The 27264-nt window shown below is 47.2% G+C and overlaps 1 protein-coding gene and 1 long non-coding RNA gene across 2 annotated transcripts; both read right to left on the bottom strand.

Annotated features, from left to right (window-relative positions):
- UBE2D2 (ubiquitin conjugating enzyme E2 D2) lies at positions 1 to 25682 on the bottom strand. The gene is made up of 7 exons (XM_059860519.1): positions 25524 to 25682; positions 16789 to 16852; positions 13217 to 13248; positions 13049 to 13126; positions 12855 to 12960; positions 3217 to 3310; positions 1 to 1666 (listed from the first exon to the last, which is right to left on the bottom strand). The coding sequence occupies exons 1-7, from the start codon at positions 25545 to 25547 to the stop codon at positions 1621 to 1623; spliced, it is 444 nt and encodes a 147-aa protein (XP_059716502.1). The 5' UTR covers positions 25548 to 25682; the 3' UTR covers positions 1 to 1620.
- On the bottom strand, positions 20902 to 25156 carry LOC132334447 (uncharacterized). Its single transcript, XR_009488420.1, has 2 exons — positions 24741 to 25156; positions 20902 to 24482 (listed from the first exon to the last, which is right to left on the bottom strand). It is a non-coding gene; the product is annotated as an uncharacterized LOC132334447 (long non-coding RNA).
- Positions 25683 to 27264: the final 1582 nt, after the last annotated feature.

The raw sequence follows: 27264 nt of genomic DNA, 5'->3' as shown, positions 1-27264 counted from the left end.
TTTAGACCAAAAGCAGTGGACATTTATTCCTCGTTTGTGCAAGAGTGTCAAGATGCATTTGGGAATGGCTGGGACAGACCCTGTGGCTGGAGAGCCAGCGGCTCCAGCCTCTCCTGCCCGATGGCTTGGGTTACAATTCTACTAAGAGGAGATAAACTTGCAGACTCACCTACTGTCACACCAACGATGCTGGCAAATACACTTGTATACAAAGAAAAGTTTCAAACTACATTTTTTTCACTAGATTCAAGTGAAGACTTTGTTCCAAAAAAAAAAAAAAAAGAAAAAAAAAAGAAAAAAAAAAAGACATACAAGTACAATTTAAAACTGTATGAACATTTGCAAATGTTTAGTGCAAAGTAATTATGTAAAAGCTACATTTTATGAAAGTTTGTGCTGATGTGTTTGGTAGGTTTTTTCTTTTTTTTACCCTTTTACATCCATTTTTTTAGTTACATAAGGTTTCACTTACCTACAGTACATATGCATTGTGTTAGGTCCCATGCAAGTGGGAGTAATACCATCAGGCTTTGTAAAATGTCACTCTGATTCTCATTTAGTAAACTGCTTATTTGGTTTAACAGTCAAGTTCCTGGCACACTACACATCCTGATTTCATCTAAGTGCTCAAGCTCCTGTTTGCCTCTTCAGGTGCCTTGTGTGATGCAAACCAAACTGCTTCACGACTTCAGCCCAAAAAGTTTTTTTTAGAGAAATCCACCGTTAGTTTAAGCCTGTAACAAACTGCTCTGAAAATTAAAAGCCTATTCACACAAAGTTATATGTAATGACTGTAGTAATCAGTTTATTACACAGATTAATTCATTCTTGAACGTACAAGCTCCAGGGGAGCAGTTGGGTCTTTAAATACACACAAGTTTTCTGTCATATGGATTTTTTTTTTTTTTTACCCTTACATCCAGAAAGACCTAAGCAGTTAAAAAACTTAAGAAAAATAAGAGCTATTAGCTAGGTATTAACTGAGAAACCACATACAAACCAAAAAAAGTATGAAGGGAGGGAGAGAGTTGAAACAAATCAACATCACTTGATGCACTAATAGCTCCAATCCATTTAAATGGTGACTGGTTAAACTTAGACCTTAAACACAGGATGTGGGTACAGTTTCTCATTGGTCATAACATTTACCTAAGGTGTAGGTCCTTCAGAATAAAATGAATACAGAAACAGCTTCAAGTTCTTCACCTTGCTTTTCATAACTGTTATGAGTTTAAAAGGATTCCACTTAAAATCCTTCATGGATCAGCAACACTGTCCCTAGAAAATCTGAAACCCACCAGAACTCTCCCCATTCCCATTTGATTTCCCAATTTAACTCAGCAAGGAATGCTTTTAGGCTCACAAAGTTATGACTGAAGAACCAGCTTTTCACACACACACTTCTCTGCTAGGAGTCAATGTTGGTACGGGGAAATACAGTATTTCTAGTTTGTTGTTCCAAGTATGTACAACACGCAGCACTGCTGTATCAGGTAAACATGTGCACAGGGGAAGATGAGGCGTGGGCTCATAGAAAGCAGTCAAATGGAAATCAAAAGGACTTTCTCTTTCAGAGTTCCCCTATCTTTATTTGTAGAGGTTATCCAATAATTTCTTTAATTACATCGCATACTTCTGAGTCCATTCCCGAGCTATTCTGTTGTACCTGTATGTATAAAAAGAGGATTTATTTAACATGGCATCTGCACAGTATTTCAGCTCCAGCACTCTAGTCTACACATGGCATGAAATCACAGTACTATCATCAGTTTGTAAAATTTAAGAGCAAAATTAAACATTAAGCAAACAGGGGAAACAAGAAAGCCCATAGTGCTTCATGGAAAAGTAGTACCTGGTGGTATTTACAACAGGAATGTGAGATCTTTGTGACTGGAGACACAAAATGGAGCCACAACAGGGCTGAGGGGAAAGGATTTTCAGGAAGGCTTTATCTGCTGTGTCCCTGGGGAAACTCTTACTGTAGGGTTTCACTTGGTCATTCTGGAAAACAGATTAACGTGTTCCCCCATCTCCTGCTTCCCTGCCAAGTTAAGCCCAGTACCTGCCATCAGCTCATCTGCTAAACCCCAACAGCTTCATGTCTTCCTACACATATGGTGACTGTCAGGACACAATGATTTGTCCATCAGAATCTTTTTATTCTAAAGGCACAATATAATTCAATTCCCAAGAAATCTGTAGCTTTTACACCCAAATACTCTTTACAGCCAGAGAGAGCTGAGGATACTTGTGTAAACAAAGCAGTTGTGTGATTAACTGCACTGCTGAAATCTTCTCTCTGACAACAGAAGGTAAGTTATTCATGTTCTACAGAATTTGCAGAGTAAGACACAGCCTGAAGTTCCCTATAGTTATGTACACCAAGTTGGTTTGGTGCTGGAATTTAGGCTGTAGACAATGTTCTTTAGCTTAAACAATCTGACAAGCCACTCCTAACTAACTCTCTCCTTCTTATCACTGCTCAGAGATTGATTGATTCTCCAGAGACAATCTCCTTGGTTGATTGATTGATTGTCTCAATCAATCAATCAACCAAGGAGAAAGTCGTTCTGTTTAAACCCAAAATTTATTTCCCTATTTTCAGAAAAAACAGAAAGGATTTCTGCACACTTAAAAGTGCAGATAATCATTGTTGATTGTGTCTCCAAATATGTGCTGCTGGTCTTGCAGCTCTCAAAACCAGGATGCATAAACTTCTCTAACACTGCTCCTCATGTATGCAGTATAGGAAGCAAATCTGTGGACTATTTTCCCTTCCCTGATCAGGTCTGGAAGGGGACAGTGAGGTAGAAGTGTTAGCACTGTAAAGTGCTTGTTAGCACTGAAATTTCTCTATGCTTGCTGGAGAGTCCTCCTGCCCCACTTCTACACCACTGGTTCTTCCCTTGTGTTGTTGAGTGAAGGTAAAACAGGGAGTTTGTTATTTCTTTGTCTGACTCCAGACCCGGAGCTGCCATGGAATACTTTCCCGTTGGAGAAACTTGCTCTCCCTCTGGTGGTTACATGGGATTAAAGCAGCTCAGACAGTGGCACTGGAAAAATCCCAGGGGAAAAAAAAAAAAAACAACAAAATCTCTAAGACGACCTTTTTTCACTCTCATTCTTTTCCAAGAAGCAGTTCCTCTCAGTTCCCCTTCACTGTGTAAGTGTGCATTCTGCCCTGTCAAATCCCATGGGTTTGGCTTCCATACTCACTTTTCTCTATCTGTTTTGTAGATCCGTGCAATCTCAGGCACTAAAGGATCATCTGGATTGGGATCACACAACAGAGAACAGATGGACAAAAGTACTAAGGAGAGAAAAGAGACACTGAATTAGTTCCAGGACAGCTGAGGACACCTGCACCAGTCAGCCCATGCACTTCCTTCCCCTCCAGCCAGCAGCATCAGTAGCATTTATTTAAGTTTGCCAGGAACACCAATCCCAGGTATTTCAGCTGAGGGATTCTGAACAAACTCCTTTTACCAGTGAGCTACACAACTTTTCACAAGCACAGTATCACAGTGAGTAACCTCCTGGGTAGGTCTATACAGCAGCAGCCTTAAATCACAAGGCAGAAGTGTTCTGCCCGAGAGTCCTCTGGGAAAACATCTTGCTTTTGCACCCAAAATTCAACTGTTCCCTAAAGCAGCCACCTCACTGTTGGATGACTTGGAGAAGCATTAATCAAAAATCAAACAGCAGACAAGTCCAGCTGAAATGAAGGAAGCAAGGGCTGTTCACAGCTCCTTAAGAATCACAGAATGGTTTGGGATGGGAGGGACCTGGAAGCTCTTCTTGTTCAAACCCCTGCCATGGGGTTTGAACAGCACAGGTTGCTCCAGGCCCCATCCAACCTGGCCCTGAAGATCTGTTTAAAAATAAGCTGGTCTTGCAGTGAATTGAAAGGCTTAATTATTTTCCAAGCATAAGGAAAGCTGAAATGGATTTAGTGTAGAACAGCATCCAGAATGACCCAAGAATGCCCAGCTCCTTGCAATTCTATGGATGACAGAGCCCCAGAACGTGAGTGTTTCACTATAAATACAGAGGGGATGTATCCCAGAAGGCAGAGTGACAGCTCTCATCCATACAAGGAGCCAGGACACTGCTGCAAAGCCACAAATAGCACATGGACATTCCTACCCTCACTGCACAGGAGAAGGGAGGAGAAGGCAGGAAGTTATAAGCAAACATATTGGGACAACACTACACCAGGCATGGCAGGGACATCTTGCCCCACTCCCGAAAATGCCAAACATTCCCTTCTCTCAGCCTGTTTGGATCAAACAGTGCCACTCCATATGTCCCTTCACCAATTGCAGCAAAGCAGTTGTCACAGTGCAGCCTCCAGGCAAGGTGCAGATGACAAGAGCGAGGAGTTTGAAGACACTAAACACAAATCTGCTCCAATTCCCATCACTTGCAGGAGGCAGAGCTATCTATGAAAAATGAAAGGAAACAGCATGTGGCCCATAAAAACAACAAAGGCTTTAAGATAGGTTAAAAGAGGGCCACAAAACAGGGAGCACAGAATGGCTTGGAACGGAAGGCCCTTCAAAGTCCATCTCATTCCACCCCTCTGCCATGGGCAGGGACACCTTCTGCTAGCCCAGGTTGCTCTAAGGCCTGTCCAACCTGGCTTTGAACACTTCCAGGAATGGGGCAGCCACAGTTGCTCTGGACAACCTGTGCCAGGGCCTCACCACACTCCAGAGAAAAGATGGAAACAGGTCTGATATTCAGCTTTTTTTCAAGTGGGACAAGACTGAAAACTTGCCTTAGGTATGAACTGCACAAGTTGCTCAGTGTTGTGAGCACCAAGAACCCACAAAGCCACTTGGTTCAGTTTTCCCACCTGCTTCTGTAGACCCTTCACTAAGGAATTACCATTTCCCAGTTCAAAGCTTCTAAAAAAAGCTTGATAATAAACCAGTCTTGGTTTGGGAGAACATATTTCTGCTTCTAGAAGAAGAAGCAAACCTCTTCTCCCTTTTCCCAGTTTTTCACAGTGCACTTGTGAGAGTTAAGAGCTTAATGATTCTCCACCATCAACTGACACAGGGCCCATTTACTGAGCTCCCTCTCAGCTCACAGTGTGCAGGAGGCCTGCAGAAGCCACTGCTGCTGCACTGCTGTCCCTCAGCAAGGCAGCACACTTAGCACCTGTAGCACAGATCCAGCACCAGCTCTTTTCCCCCTATAAACCAAGTAAAGCCCATGTTAAGTTTTCCATGGGAACATCTGTGCCACCTCACACTGTTCCCACTCAGTGCAGTTTGAAAACAGCTGTTTCTGCAGCAAATTTCCTGGAGCTCATTTTCTTCTGTCAGACTCCACTGCTCTGGGCACTGAAGTTTCTTTAGCTGTAGGATGAGCAAGGCAGCTCCAATCTGTCCCCTGCCCTCACCAGAAGACACAGGAACTCCAATCAAAAGTTTTCTGGTCAACTGTTGTTAACTACTCCCTCAAGTTTTATCTTATCATTGTCCTTTAAAAACCCAAAGACCTTTTTGAACACAGTGGCTCAGCCTTCATCAGCAGAACCACACTGCAGGTCAGTGCACTGCTCTCTGCCCACCCTCACACCCCTTCTCCTAACACCCAGCAGTTCACTTTTCAGCATCACCCCAAAAACACTGAATAAAAATGGACACAATCATTTGGCTTCAAGCTGCACTGCCACATTCAGCTGCTTTGATTTATTTTTCTAAGTCTTCATTATTCCAAATTATTCTCATTACACTCACTCTTGCTGGTGACTTCACATCATTCCCCTTTTATCTGTACAGCCTCAGCAAAAAAAACCCTTATTAACTAAACTTTAATTTTAATACCCTGCTGCACCCAGCTATTTGTCCAAAATAAATTCTGCAGGTTTCTCCCAAGGCTTTCCACTAGAACATTGCACATGCACATGTTTTAGACCAACATACAGAAAAATCCCTTGGAAAAGGCACCACCTCAAAGTTTTAAGTACAAGGGGAAAGGGGAAGCAACCCTTACAGATGTCAGCTGTGTATCAGAGTTCTTTGATGCATCAGATAATGAGTTAGACCAACACCACGGAATAAGAGACTCACCAGGCCACCTCCCTCTGCAATCCAGTATTAGTGCAATGAATTCCACAGCAAAGCCTTGACATTTTCTAGTCAAATGACTACAACATTACTATCAGAAAATAAAAAGAGAATTCCCCAAAAAGTTTGGAACCACAGAATGAGGCTGAATAATTACACAAGGCAGGTAAGTGACACTTCACACATGAACATCCTGCATGGCCATGGGCAAAGCATTATCAGCTTGGCAGAATCCCTTCAAGTCCCTCACTGGCAGGGATGTACCTCAAGTGTGCACTCTTTGAATTCAAGTCTGGATTCTTCTCAGTAATAGCAAAATAAATTTTACTTGCCATGGACTCAAAGGATTCATCCCTTGAAATAACTCTGTACAGAATTATTTCTCATAATTCTTAGCTGTCAAAGCTGTCCAGCCACTGAGCAACTTAAACCACTGTCACTTTTAAGCTCCTTTTCAGTCCCAAATTGGTTTTGCTTTGTTTTATTTCACCAACCAGGCAGCCTACTGACCTCCAACCCTTCAACTACACTCACCATCTATCTCTGCAGACAACAGAGAGAATTTACTCTTCTGTGTGCTTCCTGCTGCCATGGACTAGCACAGACTCCTCCACACCAAGGAGCTGGGAGAACCAAACTCATCAAGAAGAAGGGCTGCTAACAGAGTGCTTCTAGAAAATGGGCTCAGCTTCCCCACAGAGCAGTGACAGAAATGCATTCTCACCAGGCCCAATGATCACTGAACACTTAAGACTGCTTGAGTACCATGCAAAATAAGGCCCACCAGTGTAACACTGCACAACTGAGATCCAGGTTCCCCCTGCAAGACTTTCCTTTACAAAGCATGTAACACTGAAATTCGTGGGCAATCTTTCTCCAGGCAGTTCCTCTGTGCAGGACATCATGCCACTGACAGCTTGTTAACAAGAGCAGCTCCAGTTCCCCATGGCACAGTCCACCTCAACAGCTGCCCTGCTGAGCTCTCACACCACCAAGGTCAGTCCACCAGCCTCCATGGGCAACTGCACCTTCCTGTTTCTGCCCCACCTCACAATGAGCAGATGGGGATGCAAATTCCATAGGTAAATTTCATGGCTGGGCTTCCTCTGCTGTGAAGCAGCTCAGCCATTAGTCAGGACAATCCATGGTGTCAGCTCTCCACAGGTCCTCCCAGCACTAGCCAAATGAGCAGTGCAGAACACAATTTAAAGCCCATCTGGCTACTGGAACATCCAAATCTAGGTGTGTAAAATCTCCTGGAACTCAGGAGGTGAAGACACTCTTGAAAGCAGCTGATCCTCATCTTCCAAAACACAAACCCCAAATCACTCACTTTGTCTGCAAAGCCTGACTGGTCTAACACCCACCACTCCAGCAACTCCCTTGACACAGGGCACCAACCACTACACATCCTGCTGCTTAAGTCTAGCTGGAATTCCAAACAAACTTGCTCCAGTAAAGCACTCATCCACGGGGCACTTCAGAGTAAGGAAAAGCAGCTGAGGAGCCATGGAATCTCCAGCTGAGTTCACAGAAGTGAGATAAATGGCACTTCTATTTCCAAAGTAATGAGCTCCCCAGAAGAAACAGCTGGTGTGTTCTGATCCAAATGCTGTTTGGTGCAGTTATTGCTCCCCAAAAGGAGCCAATTTAGAATCCATCTAGGAGTAAAGGTCCATCTCTAAGCAAGCACAAGAGACTGCACCAACAAAGTGTTTATTACAGCATCAAGAAAGTGCTGTCAGGACAGCAGGATGACAGCTCCTCAGCCTGGCTGGAGTCACACCAGAGTGTCAGGAGCACCTGAGCATGGAAAAGTTCAGGCAGTGACACAGAGCAGTTGGATAAAACAGGGAAGCATCAATCCCTGGCCATCATGAGTTCACAGCGAAGGCAGCAGTCCACCCCACCTGCTCTGTCCTGGGGGAATGACAAACACAGTGCCAGGGCTTTCCATGGAAAGTGATTTGTCCCCTCCTGGAGACCAGGCCACAGGCTCTGGCAGACAGTGCTGTGCTTCTGGCCCAGCCCAGTTTCTGAGTGTAAAATTAACCATTTGTCAGCTCAGGTTTGACTGAGACACCTCTGCCAGCAGAAATGGGAGCTTTGGACATGGCATGCTGCTGAGGAATTCTTAATTCCATTCTGAAGGGTTTATCCAGCTGTCCTGCTTCTCCCACCAGCAAGGGCTCTTTTGTTCATCACCAGCCTGGCAGCCTCTACATCAAGGTTCACTGCTACTTCTATCTCTGATCCTTACAGGAGCCAGTTTTTTTCCTGATTTTGGGTAATATTCTCCTACACAATCACTGGTTTTGAGTTTCAGGCCCCAAACCCTTCAAACTTGAGACGTGTAGTTGTCAAAGCTTTATCAGTACTGACAGATGTTAAACTTGCAGCATTCAGCACTGGAAACACCACTGAACAACAGGTTCAAGTGCCTGGCTCCTGACTGTGAACAGGCAAGATGCATCCAAATAAATGAAAGGAACTCTGGCCTCTGCTTGAGTTAAATCCTATTTCTTAACCACAACCCCATTTCCAACTCCTCCAGCCATTTTCCCCAGCCTTACAGGAAGTGTACCTTTAAATCTGAGCAGTTTAAACTTCTGCCTTCCAAGCAACTTGCATTCCTGCTAAGTCAGTTCAACAATTTCTGGTGACAAAAGAAGAAAAGTTAAGTGTTGCCCAGTGTATCCCAGACTGGTTGAGGCTGGAAGGAACCTCTGGAGATCATCTTGTCTCAAGCAGAGCCACCTAAGACAGGCTGTCCATGAAAATGTCCAGGGGCTTTGCAGTATCTCTGAAGTTGGACAGCCCACAGCTGCCCAAGGCAACCTGTGCTGGTGCTCAGCACCCTCACAGTAAAACTACATCAAGTGCTTCCTGCTGTTCAGAGACCCTCCAGTGCTTCAGCTTGTGCCCACTGCCTCTTGTCCTGTCACTGGGCACCACTGAGAAGAGTCTGGCTCTGTCATCTCCACATCCTCCCTTCAAGTATTTACAGACACTGATGAGATGCCCCTGAGCCTCCTCTTCTTCAGGCTGAACAGTCCCAGCTCTCATCCTGTCCTCACAAGGGGAGATGCTCCAGTCCCTCCATGGCAATTCTGGCCCCTCACTGGGCTCCCTTCTGTACATCCACACTCTCCTTTGCTGGGAGCCCACACTGGACAATGCTCCAGGCACAGCCTCAGCAGCACCCAACAGAGAGAAAGGATCACAGCCCTGCTGGCACCACTCCTCCTAGCACAGCCCTCTCTGGAGCAAGGACAGCTCCTGGGTAGCTGCACAAGTGGCTCAGTTACAGTTGTGAGAGTTGAAACATAAAAGTGGGTATTTCCCTCAGAACCCCAACTCAGACCCATGCTCTGTGACAAAGTTATGTGGGTAAAGCTGCAATGGGCAAACTAAAAGCCAAGATGATCAGAACTCAACTTCCTGATTTTGAAAATGGCACTGTGAATGGCTAATTCCATCTCTCAATACTATTACTTCTAACAAGTCTTAGTGAAGTGATTCATGAAGAGAAACATCACAGAAAATCCTCACTGCACCAGGCATGGAAGTCTGGACAGTGGCAGCTGAAGTCGTGCATGAATGAGGCTGAGGTTACTCAGTGCCCTCCCAGGCAGGGCCCTCCAGCACACTCACACAGGCTCCATGATTTATTCCTTACAAAACACGGGGAGAAGTGGGACAAGACAGATTAGTCCAACCTTTACTGCACAAGTGCTTTAGCTCAGGATTAACTCTTGCACAGCCACGTGCCAAATTAAAGAGAAAGAGTGTTTTCCCCCCTAAAATGGCTGAGAATAGCTGTAATAATGTTTAAACACTTCATATTCTCCTGTTTCAGGCAACAGGGATTCTTATTTATGCAGATTTGGAGATAATGTTTTTAATTTAAGCCTACACATTCTGCTTAAGCCTTGGAGTTCAAATTACCCACCATGGTGTGGTTAAGACTGTATTTTGAGGTTATTTATTCTCCAGTATGTATTCTTGAGGGAACACTGAGTTCAGAATTACTAATATAAGCAAGTCAGCTGTTGTACTGAGACAGTCACTGCTGTTCTCCCAAGTTTCAACAATTGTAGGAGGGACAGAACAAAAGCCCAAAATGCCAATCACCTCTATCATAACCACAATTTTTATTAGATTGCTTACAGAGGGCTGGCTCCAGAGTGTGAGGAGCCAAGACCCCTACCTTTACCACTGAACTGGAATGACTAAGTAGCACTGATATAATTTTTCAGTCTTTCCACCAGAAAGTGGCACTTTTAACCCACAGGAAGTCAGTGCACACCCCTTCCCCCCTCTCCTTGCAGGTTAAGGTGAAAAACATCTTCATGTGCCACACATTAACTGTGAGCTGCTGACAGTGCTGCCTCCCAGCTGCCTCAGGAGGAAGCTGTGTATGATAAGCTCTTTCCTGCAAGGACTGATTCTACTCTTCCCGGATTTCTCAATCAGTAGGAAGTACATTTTTTCATAGCTGTGCTCTTTGCTTACAGATTTTAAAGTCAAACAGCTTCCTCTCAGTAGCCCCAATTCAAAGGGTGCCACAATTCAGGAAATATTCTCAGAAATCTATACTACAAATAATAAATTGATGCTTTGGAAGAGATGTGAGCTTATTGCTGAATGTTTTAAGTCTCATTATTCACCCAAATTACCTAAATCCAACAATTTTTCCTGCCAACAACACATTCATTCTTTGATAAAGCTGATCAGTTACTAGAAAGCTGAAACATCCCTGAAGTCTGTCACGACACACTCTAATCAGACTGAGCACAAGATTTCAACCCCAAAAGATGCAAGTTGCCTTTGTGGAGTTTATTTTCATTTGTTCAAGAGGAACAGCTCCCCTAAGTATCAGCTCTCTGCTTCTGCCTTTTGACAGGGCATCCCTGTGATTCTGAGGCAAGTATTCCTATAAAGTCACCCCTAGGAGTTGGCTTTGTTGTTTTAATTCCTTCAGTAAATGTAGCCCAAGGGAGCTGGGAGAAGGTTTTCTCCCAGGTTAGAGCAGTGTGGCTGTTGTGCTGTGTGCAGCACAGTGTGGGCATTCAGCTGAACTGTTCAGCAATGAGAAGTGATCAGCACTACAGAGCCCCCTAAAGCCAGGAGGGAGAGGGGCACTGGAAGGGGCAGGTGGCACAGAACAGCCACCCTGATCCCATGGCTTACTCCAGCTGAGTCACAAGGATATAGTTTGAAAAGGATAAGAAAAAAAGAGTTCAAAGAACACAGAGGGAGACTGAGATGTTAAAGCATATTGCAAATGTACTTGGGCAGTAAAATTAACACTAGGATGTATTTCCTGAGTGATTAAAGCTGACAGCCTGCACCAGCCTCTTAAATTCTTGCCCCATCTTCTCCCAATTGTCCTAATTCCAATCTATCTTCCAGTATTTTCAATCATGCTGTCTATCACCCAAACACCCATCTGGTCACTTCAGACTCCCTAAAACAATACAGCATTTTCTCCAGTTAAGCAGCAATTAAATCAAACCCGACCAGACATCAGTGCTTGGGGCTAATTTGGTGCTTCTAAGAGCAGTCAGTACTGACAGAGTACTTGTAAGGAAACTGCAGCAACCTGACAATCATTTTTTCTTCATTGACACATCTTTTTCAGTTCTTTCAAGACTTTCAGCCTTGTGCCCAAGCAGATTCACTTCTGACAAGAGACAAGGAGATACTGGTTTGCCTTTCCATCTGCTTCTGCAAATGCCTTTAGCTGGACAGAGAAGGTGGAAACTTCTGTGGGTTCAGGGAAAGGCAGACAGTGATGATGTCCAAGGGATGTACCAGGATCACCTGTCTGAACCAGAAAGTGCCTGGAAAGATCACATGTAGCTGGAGAGAAGGACAGGCAACAGGAGAGCCTCAGAACAGGGACAGTGTGAAGGACAATGTAATCAATGTGACAACTGCAGCATTTGATTACAAGGACAGTATGAAGCTATAGAACAGAAGGGTCAAGACATGATCATGCACAGGGTAGACTCCAAATACTCCTAAACAGCCATGGCTAGACCTACAAGCTTGATCCAGTTAGCAAATCTACAGTTTCAATAGCCAAAAAAGAATCCAGTCTGTGTCTTCTTTCAAGATGTTTAAAGACTCCTATTTATATTAAATATGAATACTGCTTTACCAGGCAAAGGCTAAATTCCAGTGCCCACAGGCTAACACAGTTCACAGGGACCAAGATGCTATTAGCTAATTATTTTAGATTGTTCAAGATTGGGCAAGTTCTAAACCACGTTTCAGTAGTCCACACCACTGGAAGTTCTGCTAAAAAATTACCAACATGGAGTTCTGATGCTCCCTTGAAAGAGAAATTCTTTTTAATATGACAAAGAATTAGCAACTTCACCATTTTTTAAAAGCGACACCAGCTCCCTTACATATTTTACTGTGGGCATATCTTGAAAATTAAAGTCTTCCATTGTCATACACTAGGTTTTGTTTTTTATACATTTATATCTATTTTTAGCTGAAGTGTTCTGAGGTGGCAGGAGTATGTACTCAGTGTAATAGGACTTATCTGATCCACTGGCAAAGCTGAGGAGTGTCCCCATGGCCACAGGGAAGCTGGATGTCCTGAGCACACTCAGGAATTGGCTGCAAGCTCCATGTAGAGTCACAGGACAGAAGCAGTGCCCACAGAAATGGTGGATTCCAGCAGGAATGCAGCAGTTTTTACATCCCAAATCAGTACTTCATTTTAGCAGAGTAAAATGAAATAAGCATTGGAGGTACCTTTTGAAATAGTTAGTGCTGGGGACCACTGTGATCGTAGAATATCAAGACAAATGCTGCCATTACTGTTAATATTTGGATGATAGATTCTTGTTGTAAATGCAACCTGCAGAAGAAGGAAAATTTCAGTGTAGGCTCACAAATATACATCACACCACATGGTAAAGGACAGATTTATGGCAGAAGCCACTCACCTTAGGTGGTTTGAAGGGATAATCTGTCGGGAAGTGAATTGTCAAGAAAAATACTCCACCTTGATAGGGACTGTCGTTCTGTTAATGAAAAAGAATCATTGCAGCTTGAGGAGTTACTACAAGACCACCAGTCAAAAAAGCCATGAACATCAATTCTCTCATACTTACTGGTCCCATTATTGTAGCTTGCCAATGGAACACTGAAAAAGAGAGAGATTTACTTCAGTTTGGAGAAGCTCAAGTAATGATCTACTTTCTTCCAGACAAAGCAGCACAGAAAAGTCTATTTTAAAAACAAAGCCTTGTGAAAGGCAGCAGGGAAGTGAGCCAAGGAATTAAAGTGAGACCGAGTGAAGCACTCGATACTCTGCAGTCCTCACTCCAGGACTGCTGTGGTACCACACACATGTCTTGTAAAAGATCCCATTACAATAAAAATCCACAACTTTTCAGACTCAAAATTATGAGTTTAAACTTTGTAATTTCTAATGAATCAGCACCCATGACTGCCCTCTTCAAGCCAGCTACAGCAAAGCTCCAGGATGAACTCAACCTGTTCTCCTACTCAGACCTGTGACACACAGAGGGGAAGCCCAGGCTCTGTGTGAACCAAACCAGTGGTGTCCTCACAACATTCAAGCATCATCTCCACAGAGGCCTCAAGATTTCACTAAAGCAGCAGAAAGAACTGTCCTAAGAGAATGCAGGAATCATAGTCCACCCCATACTTGGAGCAGGATGTGCCAGGACACACTTCAGGTTAAATGGGCAGAAGTTAATCCTCACTTGTATGCATCTGCCCAAGAGAACTCTCACCTGGTAACACAGAGGATCTGTGAAGAATGTTGCTGTGCTGCAAAGGAAAACTGTCAAAGCTGATAATCTATAGGAGGCACACTGGGGAGCTCTCAGGGTTCCTGTGTCTCCACAGGCTTCAGTGCCTGTGCAAAGAGCACCAGCCTAGGAAATTATTTGTGAATTAAGACTATGGAAGCTTCCCTCAGCATGGATGTCACCTACACAGCACCTTCAGAACTGCGGAGTTGTAGATGATGGCAGGAAAGAAGTCTTCAAGACAAGAGATGAAGCCACGTGGAAGTGTCTGTGCCTCACTGGCACCTGGTGCCCCCAGCTGTCAGGACTACCTGGGCCAAAAGCAGCAGTGGTACTACCTGTTCTCATCTAGCACAAGCAGTTTTTAATTACACATGGTACAGGCACTACAGCTCAGAATGATCTCATACAAGGAAGGAGGAAAAAAAGCAGAGTGGGAGTAGCTCTGCAAGGCCAGGGGAGAAGACTTGGGTTGGAACAGGTTTGTTTTTATCTACTCCTACATTTCTACAGGAATGTGTAACTTTCTATACACTTCAGCACTGCTGAGTAGCTCAGAAATGATTCAGAAAGATCTTAGCAGGTCATTTTTTTCCTTTTAAAAAGGATACCTGAGCTTAGAGTTCTCAGCTCTAACAGAGAGAGAGAGGATTTCACTACTTAAATATTCACTCTGTCAGGAGCCTGGCTTTGAGAAACTCTGCATCCAATGAAGAATCAGGAAACCAAGACAACAGCTCACATGTAGCATTCCCCATCTTCAAGGGGTTCAGACAGTTTCCCAGGAGCTCTCTGTCACCTGTAGCAGGACAGGGAGAAGCGTGGAGGAAAGGACAAAGGGGCAGCAGAAATCCCACAGGAGATTGAAGCCAATCCCAGCAAAACCAGTAAAAATCTCACAGATCCTGATGAGATTCACTGTGGTTGCTCTGCAGAGTCACCACTGAAAAGAGAACCTCAAATAACCAATGACTTCCTTAAACCCAACAAAACCCCAGAAATAACAACATATCCACAGGCAACCTCAACTTTTTGAAAGCTAGAATGGAGGTTTGCGTTTCCTCCCACTCAATGCCCACCCCAGACTTGGCTGCTTGTCTAACCTAAGCTTTAAATCCTGGTAACATCCAGGACAAGTCTGGTGAATGCAGAGATGGATTTGTCATGCAGAGCTCATGCCAACTGATTCTTTCCTTTGCAATCAGCCAAACAGAGGAATTCACAAAGGCGGGGGGCCGTTGGCTTTCAGTAGGTAAGCACAGGTACATGTTGGAAAAGGCTGAGCCATACCAACATCATCCAGTCCCCAGCACATTTACAAAACACAGGCCAGAGGTGGGTGGAAGAAAGCTAAAACTACATTGCCAGCAAAATCCCATTCCTACAGTTCACAAGGCAGAAACAGCCCTTCACTTTCTGAGGTCCATGAACCCCAGGGATGAGCAGCTTATAGCTGGGGAAAGTTTGTATCAGCTGGAACAGCCACAGGACAGCACTCTGCAAGCACAGCATGTCCTGAACTCTGGGAAATGTTGCTCTGACAAGGCAGCTGCAGCAGACCTGGAGCATAGGGACCTGGGAGAAGGCACCTTTCTGCTGCTGCCACTGCTATCCATTTACACACATCCAAATTGTGGCTCTCAAGAACAAAAGGCTTTCATTAGAGGTCTTTCAGAAAGGTGGCACCAGGAGAACTGAATAGCTCTTAAAAGCTTTCTGTATCAGTAGTAACTTTCCATTCTCAGCCTTCACCAACTTCAGTTACCACCTCCTCTGCCAGACAATCGTCATCACCTTTGATAAGGCTTTGGAAAACACAAAGTAGTTTATCATGGCACAAATCACACTTGCTAATTTAAGGGAATAAAAGCCTCTGACTGGCTCTCCATCTTAGTCATTTCTTGTCTATGAAACTACAAACCTCTCTGAAATACTGTTTGGAAAGCAGAAATAGGTTGTGAAGTAACTAGTGCTGAACACCTCAAAACCAAGCTGGGCTTCCACTCATTTGAAAGTGCTGCTGAACAGAAACATTCCCACTAATTTCAGTATTTTCACCCTCAGGTTTCAAGTGCTTTTTTTAATGTAGCCCTACATTTCTACAGGAATGTGTAACTTTCTGTACACTTCAGCACTGCTGAGTAGCTCAGAAATTATTCAGAAAGATCTTGACAGCACTTTTTCATTTTAGAAAGGATACCTGAGAGCTCTCAGCACAGAGAAGGAGGGTTTCCCTGCTTCCCTCTCCCCTCTCTCAGGAGCACGGATGCTTTGCTGACATCACTTGTCAGACCACACTGCACAGCAAATTCAGTGTGTGCTGTTTAGGGGGCATTGCAGTCCCAGCTGCCAAGGGTTCTCTAGGAACCTTTTCCACTGTCAGAGCTGCTACAGAAAAGAATGTGAGCACAGAACAGAGCAACAACTCCCAGTCACTCCCCAGGTGAACAGACTTGAACAGGAAGGCCAAGAAGATTGTCTGAGGCTGTCCCTTACACAGGACCTGGCAGGGCATGCTGATTTGAGCCCAGTTTTCAGACATCATGTATAGTTTAGATATCTGAGTTCAGAAGGCTGTGGGCAGCTGCTTGCTGGCTTGACCACAGATCTACTGAGGTTTTCTAACACCATCCCCCAGGAGAATTCCAGAACAGTTAATTTAAAAGGTGTAATTTAAGATGCTTGTTGAGTTGCCCAATCAATAGAGTGGGAATATCACCACTGGCACACAAGGAAGGTATAAGAGATACAGAAGAGCAGCAAATTTAAGATCAGGAGGTGGAGTATTATCTAGTACTCTAAAAGAAACCAAAGGATTCTCCTTGCTGAGGAATTGGACATCCCATTTCAGAAGGAAAAGGAAAAACCTGGCAGAGGGCAGGTGCTTGCTGAGAGCAGATACTTACTGTCATCCCCGACAGGCCCTGCTGAACACTGTGCTGGAGGATCACGTGCCAGGTCGTTCAACTCCTAAAAAACAGGAAGAGTTTGTTTCACTTCATTTCAAAAACAACCATGTCATTGCTCACAGGCTGCTAGGGGCACTCTGGCAGCACCACAGAACTAATAACCAGGACTCTGGAAAGTCAAGTTGCATCTTAAACCCAGGAGTCACACGTGGCACAGGCCTCAGTGACCTGTCCAGGCTCCAGAGCCCTGAGGTACAGCAATCCTCACGTCACAGGGGTTGCCAGGTCTGCCTGCACTAGTGCCAAGCATTACCAAGGTACTGTACCTTCCACCAGCCCTGGGTCACAGAGAGATAAGATGGCCTCAATCCAACAACTCTCAGTGTCAGCCTTATTTTATTCCCTCAGTTGTAGCAGTTCCAGTGCTGCTCCAGCTACAGTGATCCAGTTTATCACCTCCACAGCCAGCGTGCAGCACACACAGATCCCATAACCTGGGGCTGTCTCACCTCCACATGTACACATCAGTGGCCATGGGTGGAATGCAATAAAACACAAGGCCTTCCATACCCACACACCTCACTGAAATCCCCCACTTTTCAGTGGCTGTGTCAGTCAAATTCTCCTCTGAAGAAATCCTATGAGTCTGAACAGGGTGACTAACTCACAGTATACCTGAACTATACTATTTTGCTTCAATGTGAAGCAAAATTTCAGTATGGTTCCAAGAGTTACTGGTACCAGTAATTCACATCAGCCATTTGCTCAGGAAGTGGATGTTTGGTGGAAAGTGCAAACACAGTAAAACTTTGAAGTCAAACTCTACCTGCTCCATTTCTGGCTCAGTCACTGACCTGCTTTGCATGATAGGCCTGAACACATTGCCATTTTTGTCTGTGAACTCAGTCTAGAAAGCTGAACACACACCACATAAGAATTACAACTAATATCTAGTGCACAGGACACACTCCCATGCTGTCCCTGGTCCACTGTGTGTTCAGCTTTTCCCCTCCCAGAACAGTCCAAACCGGAGTCTCCATACCAGGCTTTTGGCAGACAAAACATGTAAGTACAATGATTAAGACAAGCTGATTGCAGGAATGGAAGAAAATTTGCCATTTAATGGCCTTTTGGTATTTACAGGCAGTGATTAAGCTTTTGAACAGATGATCTCTGGGAGCTCCAGCTTCTACTTCCCAGGAACTGGGAGGCCACCACTGACCAAACCCACCAGACACAAATGCTGCCTCACATCAAACACCTAAATCTCTGGATTCCCCCCTCCAGATGCAGTGTCCCAGAAAACCTCACAGGCCCTGACACACGCACACATTGGGGTTTTGGCCTCAGCAGCTTCTAGAGAGCCCTGCTGGAAGCCTTCTTGATTTGACACCAGACTATGGAAGCTTTTCTAGTGTCCTGCTGGGCTTTTTCCACTTGGTGTTCAGCATGGACATGAACAGGAACAGACACTGAGCATGCAGCACCTGATGAAGAGCCTTCTCCCTCCTGGAGGGGGAGAGACACACTTGTGCCTCCAGGTGTCCTCCAAAGGCACAAAGCCCTTTGGAATTGCTTCAGCACCCTGAACCACCAGGGCAGCATGGGAACCTGCAGAAACCCACACACACCTTCCTCAGGGGCAGTCTAGTCATGGCCACCAAGAATTAACTGAGTCTACACACAACAGGCAAGAAAACTTGAAAAGAGCAATGTATCTACTCTGTCTAAAGGTGTATGGAGTACAGACCACTTCCAAACAGTACTGGACTCTGATTTTCTGGAAAAAAATATTTAATGCTATTGTATTTAAAAACCCCAAACATACAACTTTAAAAAAAAAAATACTCCTTAGCACTTTTCATCCCATTTTATGCATCAATACTATACACCCACATGACCCAGAAGGTACAACTGTAAGAATCCATGTTTTCCTTGCATGACCACAATCTACCATGGATGATATTTATGAACACACAACGTGCACCTTCTATGCTATAAAAGGGAAATAGTTACAAACATGAGCTTGGGCACACATTCTACCAGTTAGTAGAATACACAGCTCCTCCTGCATTCTGCTGCCCAAATGCACCAACCACTTCAAACTGCACATAACAGAGGGACCACAAGGTAAGTCCCCAAGAGCCACAGAGGCAGCAGTGAAGTTCAGGTAGTAGCAGTTTCTCATCAAAATACTACTTCACTCTCTACATATTCAGTTCCAGAGAGATTTCTGAGTTTTCTGAAGCCTTGGGTATTATCTCAGCAGAAAGTGACTTACAACAACCACTTGTACCACTTGTCTCAGTGACAAGGTGGCATTTCAGGTTCTGCTCCATAAATTCACGGAGTGAAACATCACAGATTAAAAGGTTTATGTAAAACCACTGTGTAAGTTCCTTGTGCTTAAAGTACTGCACCAACTCTCAATTCAAGCCCCTGCAGCACAAAACTTCCCAAATTTTGTAGAACAGCTTGGAGAACGAGTTCAGCTCCTCCCCTTCACCCCTCAAGACTCCTCTGGAGTGCAGGCACCAGCTGCTTCTGCCTAGAGGAGAGGCAAGCACAGCCCTGGATTTCCTGGCAGGGCACAGAGAAGCCCTTTAAAATGCTGTGCCATTGCCTTCCAGCTGCTCTAAGAGTCCCTCTACACCCGCAGAGCCAAGTTCAGGAACAGGAAAGGAGCAGCTCATGACTGGTAGCAGTGGTAGCACAGAGAGGAGCACCCCTAGCTGCTGCACAGAGCCAGGCACCTGTGCCAGAGGCTGCTCTGCCTTCTGCAGGCTCCTGTGCAGTTCCTGAGGTATCACGAGCATGACACCAGACCCAGCAAGGTCCTGGCTTCCAGCTGTTGCTGAGGGACTCTGAGAACCAGCTGGTTTCTGTGACTCAGAACAAATGACTCTGGAGTTCCCAAAAAACTGGAACTCATAACACATGGAGGATTCAGTTACAGTTTGGTATCATCTACAGCCTGAATGTACTGGATCCCAGGTTGCCAAGCCCACTGTTTTTCCCTGTGATCCCCGAAGTCTTGCTGGTCCACGATCAAGGTTGACCTTGACCACACTGATATTAAGCCAAAACCTGAAGAAAGCCATAGCAGTTTCCACTCCAGACAGTTTTTGATCCTTAAGCACATGCAGGTTTGCTTCAGGAATTTACAAGCAGCCTTTAGATCAAGCTCCAGTTTGAGTTGCTCAGCTCCCAGGGCTGCCTCACCCTGAGCTGGCTTTCCAGCTGAAGGCATCTTACAGAATTTTAAGTTTCTGTCATCTCCCCTAAGGAAAATACCCCTGGGGCTGGGCCCACTGCTGTGGATCCTACCATTAACCTGACCCATCTCACAACTCTTAATGAGTCCCTTAGCAAAAATGAGGAAGTAAAGAACATCACAAAGCAAGGTTCAAGGTGTCCTGCCGAAAGGCCAAGTTGAACAAAACTACTACCATTAAATCCACACAGGAGATACCCTAAAAGCTACAAAAATCTCACAAGAAACTGACATTTAGGTTCCAAAACCCAATTTAATCATGTTCTTAAGCTCCCAACAAACCAATCCCTACTCAGGGGTTCCAGGAAAGCTTTTTAAGGAAGATGGAATGTGCTTATACCACAGATCCCCCAGCTGTGCTTCCCAAGTCATGACAAGCATCAGCTGCCAGCGAGGCCTCGAGGCTCCCAGGTAAAGAAGCAGTGCCACCAGCCTTGCTCAGCCCCACGCCACCCTCAGCCCTACCCTCCTACTGTTCTGTTTCCAGGAGCTGGTACAGTGCCTTTAAAACATACATCAATGCAAGCATTCACAAACTACACAAGAAGCTTTCAAAAAAACTCAAACACAAGTGGTTTAAGTCTTGTAAGTTTAACCCTGCACATGTTTCAAGTTATAATTATCAACTCCAAAGACATTTGTTAGTGAAGTTCCAATTTACTCCTCTAGACAACAAATCCCTCCCAAGCCTAACACACTCCTGGTAGAACCTGTTCTGGCCAAAAGATAAGACTAGTTTTAAGGATTAAGTTAATGCTAATACAGCCTTCAGTTAGAATAACCAACATAACTGGCAACATCAAGAAGCCAATCAGGCAAGTAAAAAGCCAGCACACTTTTATTTTTTTTTCCCAAGCCAGCTCCAGCAATTTTACTAAGCCTTGGTATACAGCAGAGCTCCTCAAATCCACTCCAACACACTATATGTATTCCTCTGGATTATCCAAAGTCCTCTTAGCTTGAACTCCATGGGCTTTCCACTCTGCTCCAGTCTGAGCTGCTTTTACACTGTACTTTACTGAGAGACCACATTAGCTTGATTATAAACCTAATTTCTGCCTCAGGTTCCTGCTGTAAGTGAAATAAGCTTTTCACTTGCCTTTAGCAAGTTCATTTGCCTGAAGCCCCTGAACCCTTCAGCAACAGGCAGTGTAGGGAGATGTTACAAAATCCTGACTTATGTAACCAAAAAGGAACTCGTAGCCACTTCAGCCATGAATTGTTCCCAGCTCCCAACAGAGTAAAGCCAAGCAATTGGGAATGAGGGCCAAAGTCGAATTGATCACACCCTGCCTCACCTCAGGACCACAGCACAGAGGAGCTGCCAGCTCCCTGTGCAGGGCCAGCAGGGCAGGAGGGTGGCAAGAGCCTGTGCCCATTCCCTGGGCCAGCAGCATCTCCCTGCCAGGCGCCAGAGCTGTATCCAGAGGCATTTCCCTCAGCTCTGCTCTCCACCTGCCCAGCAGCACTGAGCAGCAGGCAGCGTCACACATATGCACCAAGGTCAGACCAACAACTCCCTACAGTGTCCATAGGTGCTCTCCCACCCACAGGACTGTCATTCCAGAGTATCTGCCACTACAGTTCACAGAAGCATTTTAATCCTTTCAACAAAAACTGCTTTTGCAATGCTTGAAGCCGCTCGGATCCTCCACCTCTGACTCCTCACAAGACTCTGCAAAAGTCAGAAGGCAAATGAGCAGCATGTGAAGTCATGAAACACAGCTACAGCCAAAGTACATGTTATAAACAAGCTCTGATGTAACTGTCAACCTTTCTTTTTTTTTTTTTTCCTAAGCTTGAACAGGAAGAAGACCAAAGCAATGTGTAACTTCCTCCTGGTGTAGAATCTGAGTATCAAAACACCTCTCTAGCTAACAGAAGCTGCAGCAGCATTCTCTGTACACAAGCTCTCCAACACAGATGGGCTGTGCTGGCAGCTCCACGCACGCAGCAAGAGGCCCAGCGGAAGAACCCAGTTGCTCCCACTGGCTGCTGTACAGAACTGGCAGCACAGAAATAACACCAGGTCTGCTCAGCACAGGTAGCACAAAGACAACTCTGACTACCAAGGCTGGTCTGCACCCTTGTCCTCACACATCCCACCCACAGGCACTGCTCCTTTGGGCAGAAGTGATGCCTAAGCATCTCTGGACTGCAGGACTACAGCAGGTACTCCCCTCTCTTCCATAGCTACACAGGAACAGCACTATGGAATTCAGTTCTGCTACCTGGTTTTTGGGCCTATACATTATAAGCAGTAGTAATCCCCAATTCCTCTGCTACAGAAAGTGTTTTACTTGAGCAGGGCTCAAGCACAGCTGCTGCTTTCCCTTCCCCCTCACCCGCCCATCACACAGGGGAACCCGTGCAAGACAATGAGCTAACCTTTTCCTTGCTTTCCCATTCAAAGAACTCCAAACGGTGCCCTAGTTATCCACTTACAGGTATTGCATTCCCTAAAGATAAGGAACACAGATGGGGATGTGGCTGAATCCAAAGTGTTTTGGCTCAAACCTTAAAATGGAAGGCCCTCCTGTACATCCCTCCCATCCTGCCCTTCACACCACTTTTCTTACAAAATATATCTAGAATAAAATAGACCATTTTTACATATATATAAAAAGACCAATTCAATTACTATCCTTCAGTGTTACTGACTAGAAGGACTCTGCCTGGCAGTATTGCTTACACCCCAAACACTTCTCACAAGACAAGATTTCAAGTTTCAGACCCATGATCCAATAAAAGCACCCAAACAAGAATTTGGAGCCACACTGCCCAAAATACCATGGTGAGTAACACAGGCAGCCATCTGAGAGCAGGTCTCATCCAGCCTGAGCTCTTTTGGAGCATCTGCTTAGAGAACAGCTGCTGCTGTGTGCACACATGTTACCCCAGCTCCAGCCTCTGCACAATCCCAAGAGCAACTGTGCCACCAGTGACCGATTGGGCAGCCTCACACACCAGCAACACCACGGGCTCACTGCTTGTTCTGCCCCCTCCCAGTCCAGCCGAGTTCAACATACAAGAGGCCATTTCAGGTAACACTGTATCAAACCTTCACTCTTGGGATTTTCTCCTTTCCAAGTTCTTAGCCCTGTGTTATCCCAGGACACAAAAATTTTGACAAAAATCTCATAGAAAGCCTTTGTGGTTCAGTAAAAACCCCGGCTGCCAAGAGCAAGAGCCAGTGGCCAGACTGAGCTGTGCACACTGATATACCATGACTGATAACACCCTAAAAAAAAAAGCCAAAGCAGCAGTTTTCTCTGCCATCGTGTCTCTCTGCTCGAGTCCACTGGGATTATTCCTACTCAATCCACATTCTGCAGGCTTCTGCTCCTGCCACAAACTGCAGCAGCAAAGGTCAAAAACTGGCTGTCCCCTCGTTATCCTGACAGGGGCAGCCACTGCACCCTTCCAGAGACCACAACAACCCGGAGATGATGATAGGAGCGCTCTGCAGGGGGTTTAAAATAGCCCGAGCGTAAACAGCCAGCCATGATTACTGAAGCAGTTACACTGAGACACCCACAGCAGCTCCGAGTGCTCTTTCCAGCCTGTAGCTTCACGCCCATCCAACTTCCAAAGCATCTGGGCTGCTACAACAGGCAGATTTATTTCCCTCCCCATACGCTGCTTTGTGGAAATGCTGCCTCCAGCCCCATCATCTCCCTCTCATCCACAGCCACCACGCTCACTCCACTGAAACTCTTTGCAGAGCTCACACAAAACTGCTTTGGTGATGCTCTTGCTACTTCCCAAGGCTTTGAAGACTCTCTCAGCCCTACACAGTCCCCATTATCTCTCAGGGTACTTTGTTTTTGAAAAGCAGCATGAAGAGTCAGTCCACAAGCACCCAACGTTAACAAAGACTCCACACATCCAGCTTTTCTCATGTCACAAACCAGCCTGGAAATGCAAGTGCTCTCAAAGTCTTGACTCTTGACCCTCAGCATGCACTGAACTACAACCAAGCAGCTTTCCTGACTTACTTCACACAAGATTCACCCTCCCCACAACAGCCCTGCACTGCCTATGCCCAGCCCCCCACAGCCACATTTATCCTATTCAGTATCCATTGCTAAGGAGTAAGAGCTCTTCCAAAGCACCTGTGGGCCCACAAACACGGTGGAAGAGTCTCCACAATGCCCTGAGGACCACTAAAGAAAGGGACAGAACACTTGCAGAGAAGCAAGACTCAGCTGTAACAAAACTTCCTTATGTAACTCACTACCAGATCCACAGCTGGGAAATCCTACAGTCTAAAATCACACTCCAAACACCTCCCTTCCCAGGGCTACCTATTCCACAAGCATATGTAAGGCTTCAAGCTCTCTTCCATTTTCTTCTCCACCTGAGCTTTAACCTGATCAGTAGGGCACATGAAGCTTCACAAAGCCTCCAAGGTAACCTACAACCAAAGCAGAGATGTTAACACAGACCCAACGCTACACAAAAAACCAAACAGGGCTACAGAGTGAGCTATGAGATTGTCGGTTTACAGCTGATTCTAGGTAAAAAATAATTTACATAGTGATCAAGAGGAGAAACACTATGGAAGGGCTGTTTGCTACACCAGACTCCAAACTGACAGCTACACATTTTGCAGGGAAAAGGATACAAACTCCCTGCCTGAGTCACCAGGGTAATACAAGTGGACTGCAATTACCGTCGAGGGCTTTTTTCCTGGTAAAAGATACTGATGATCAAGCAAACATTGAACTAAGACGGCAATGGACTGGGCAGCAATGTTTTTCCAAAAAGCCAGGGCACAGAGCACGGCGCAGCTCCCGCTCCAGGAGAAGGCAAGCTCGTAGCTTTCCCTACAAGCCTGCGGGATGACTCAGGCTGTACAACAGCGCTGGCTCCATTAAAAGAGCAAACCACACTACTGTGTGACAGGTTTACTGCGCTCAGCTGCCCGACACCGCGATCCTTGTCGCTGCTGGAGGAGGCAGAGGAGCCCTTAGACACGGGGCCCCGAGACGAGCCACGCCGGAACTTCCAGCGCGGGCCACGCTGCGCTCCTCGGGGCGCCTTCCTCCGGCCGGGCCGGGCCCCCGCGGAGCCGCAGCAGCTGCCGGGGCCGCGGCCACCTCCGGCCCGGCCCCGCCGCCGGCGCCCCCTCGCGGCCCCGGCCCGGGGGCCACGTTGCTCCGGAGGGGCCTGGCCGCGGGGCAGCCCCGCGGGCAGGCCCGGCCTGGCCCCCCTCGAACAAAGCGGCCGCGGCCCCCGAGAGCGGCCCCTGCGCTGCCGCCCGGCCCGAGCCCCGCGGGGGGGAACCCGGCCGGGCCGGGCCGGGCCGGGCCGGGCCGGGCCGGGCCCACCTCGGCCGCACGCACCCCCCCCCCCCCCAACCCCCCACTGCAGGCCCGGGGCCGTGCCGGGTTATATAAGGCGAACGGGCCAGGGGGAGCGGGGCCGTGCGGGGCCGGGCCGGTTCGGCCCTTACCTTGTGGATTCTCTTCAGCGCCATTGTGTGCGCGAGGCGGCGGCAGGAGGGGCGCGGGCGGAGGGAGGGGGCGGCCCGCGGGACTATTTGCGAGGGGAGGGGGGAGGAGGAGGAGCGCGGAGGTGGCGGCTGCGCGGGGAGGGGACGGGGAGGGGACGGAGCGAGCGGAGGGGCGGGAGGGGACCGGGGCCCCCCGGGGCGGCGGGGCCGGGGCCTGGCCGGTGTCGGACGGTGGCGGCCGCGGGCTCAGCGCTGCCGCAGCTCCTCCGTTCCCTCCGCCGCCGCCGCTTTATGCGCTGCCTCCGCGCCGACCGCAGCGGATCACTCCGCCACGCCGTCGCCGCCGCTGCCCCCGGGCACCGCTCCGGTTCCCGGGGCGGAGACACCGCCGTGGCGGGGAGGGGAAGGAAGGGAGAGGCCGGGACAGGAGCTGCGGGAGGAGGAGGAGCGGGAGGGGGAGGAGAGGGCGGGGAGCTGCGGGGACTATTTGTCGTGCCGGCCGCCGTGCAGAACTCTCCAGAAGGGGGAGGGGGAGCGCGCGGAAGGATACGGCGGCGGCGTGAGAGCGCGCGCTCGCGAGGCGGCTGCCGCGGCGCGTGACGCCACAGCGCGTTCTCTCGCGAGAAGACGGGACGGGAAGAAGTCCCGGCCGAGCCGGGCCCGAGGCCGCGGGGACGGGACCGGCCTGAGGGGACAGAACCGGCCTGAGAACCCGGCAGCCCTGGCAGCCCCGGCCCCTTGTGGAGCTGCCCGGCCCCAGCGCGGAGGTCCCGAGGCCCTGTCCCGGGCAGGCCGGGAGCGCACTTGGGCCGGGCAGAGCCCTCCTGGAGCACTTGAGGGGCCGCAGGGGTGACTGGCTTGTCCTCATCGAGCCTGTGGGCCTTTGGTGGCCCTGGGAAGCACAACTCACGTTAAATGGCACTGAAAGCCTCGCTGGTGACACAGTGTCCCTGCCCCTTTCTTGTGCCCAGGTGGGGTTGAGGGTCCCTGGTGCTGCCTTTGGGCCATGGTGGGCTAGTCTCATGCTGACTGCTGGTAGCCTTCTGCGAGACTTCAGCATTTCTGGAGGCTGTAGCACAGGGTGTATTTTGAATTAATTTCTTCTCCCTCCATATTAATTGCAGAGAAAATAAACCAGAAATTCATAAAAATGGCTCTCTGGGTGTTTTGGTTTTGGTTGTTTTGGTTTGTTTGTTTGTTTGTTTTTTGCAACTACTTTGGTTCCTTTTGTGGCTTCCTGCTCTTTCCCTTCTCTTTTATTTCTTTCCTTTTCATTTTGGACATCCTTTGATTGCCGAATTCCAGACATCCAGCACAGCTCATTGATCCGATGAGAAGGCAACACACCATCCTGGCCACAGCACTGGGAAGGCTCAGACACTAATCCCAAGCCCTCCTGGCTCCTAAAGCCAGTGCTGGGTTGGGGTAAAACTGCTTTTCTTCCAGCATTTTCTGCTTTCCTTTTCTATGGTCCAGCCAATGCCTGATCCCCATCACTGGAAGTGACATCCCAAATTCCTTTTGTGGGAGATGCTCCTGTGGCCCCTGAGGGCAGCACAGCCCCTGGCTCAAACGTGGCTGGGCAGACACCGTGGCTGGGGCCGTGTTCCAGGGCACAACAGGCTTCCCACCCCTTGGGAATATCTCTGGAACCTTTTCCTGTTTCTGGGGAAGTTTTCCAAGTACCCTCAAGTCACAGCTCTAAGGACTTGAGTCAGCCAAGATGAAAGTAACCTTTTTC

This window comes from Haemorhous mexicanus, chromosome 15, assembly GCF_027477595.1.
Source record: "Haemorhous mexicanus isolate bHaeMex1 chromosome 15, bHaeMex1.pri, whole genome shotgun sequence".
NCBI lineage: Eukaryota > Metazoa > Chordata > Aves > Passeriformes > Fringillidae > Haemorhous > Haemorhous mexicanus.
Note: the sequence above shows the minus strand (reverse complement) of the source record. Positions and strands in the feature narration are given on the sequence as shown.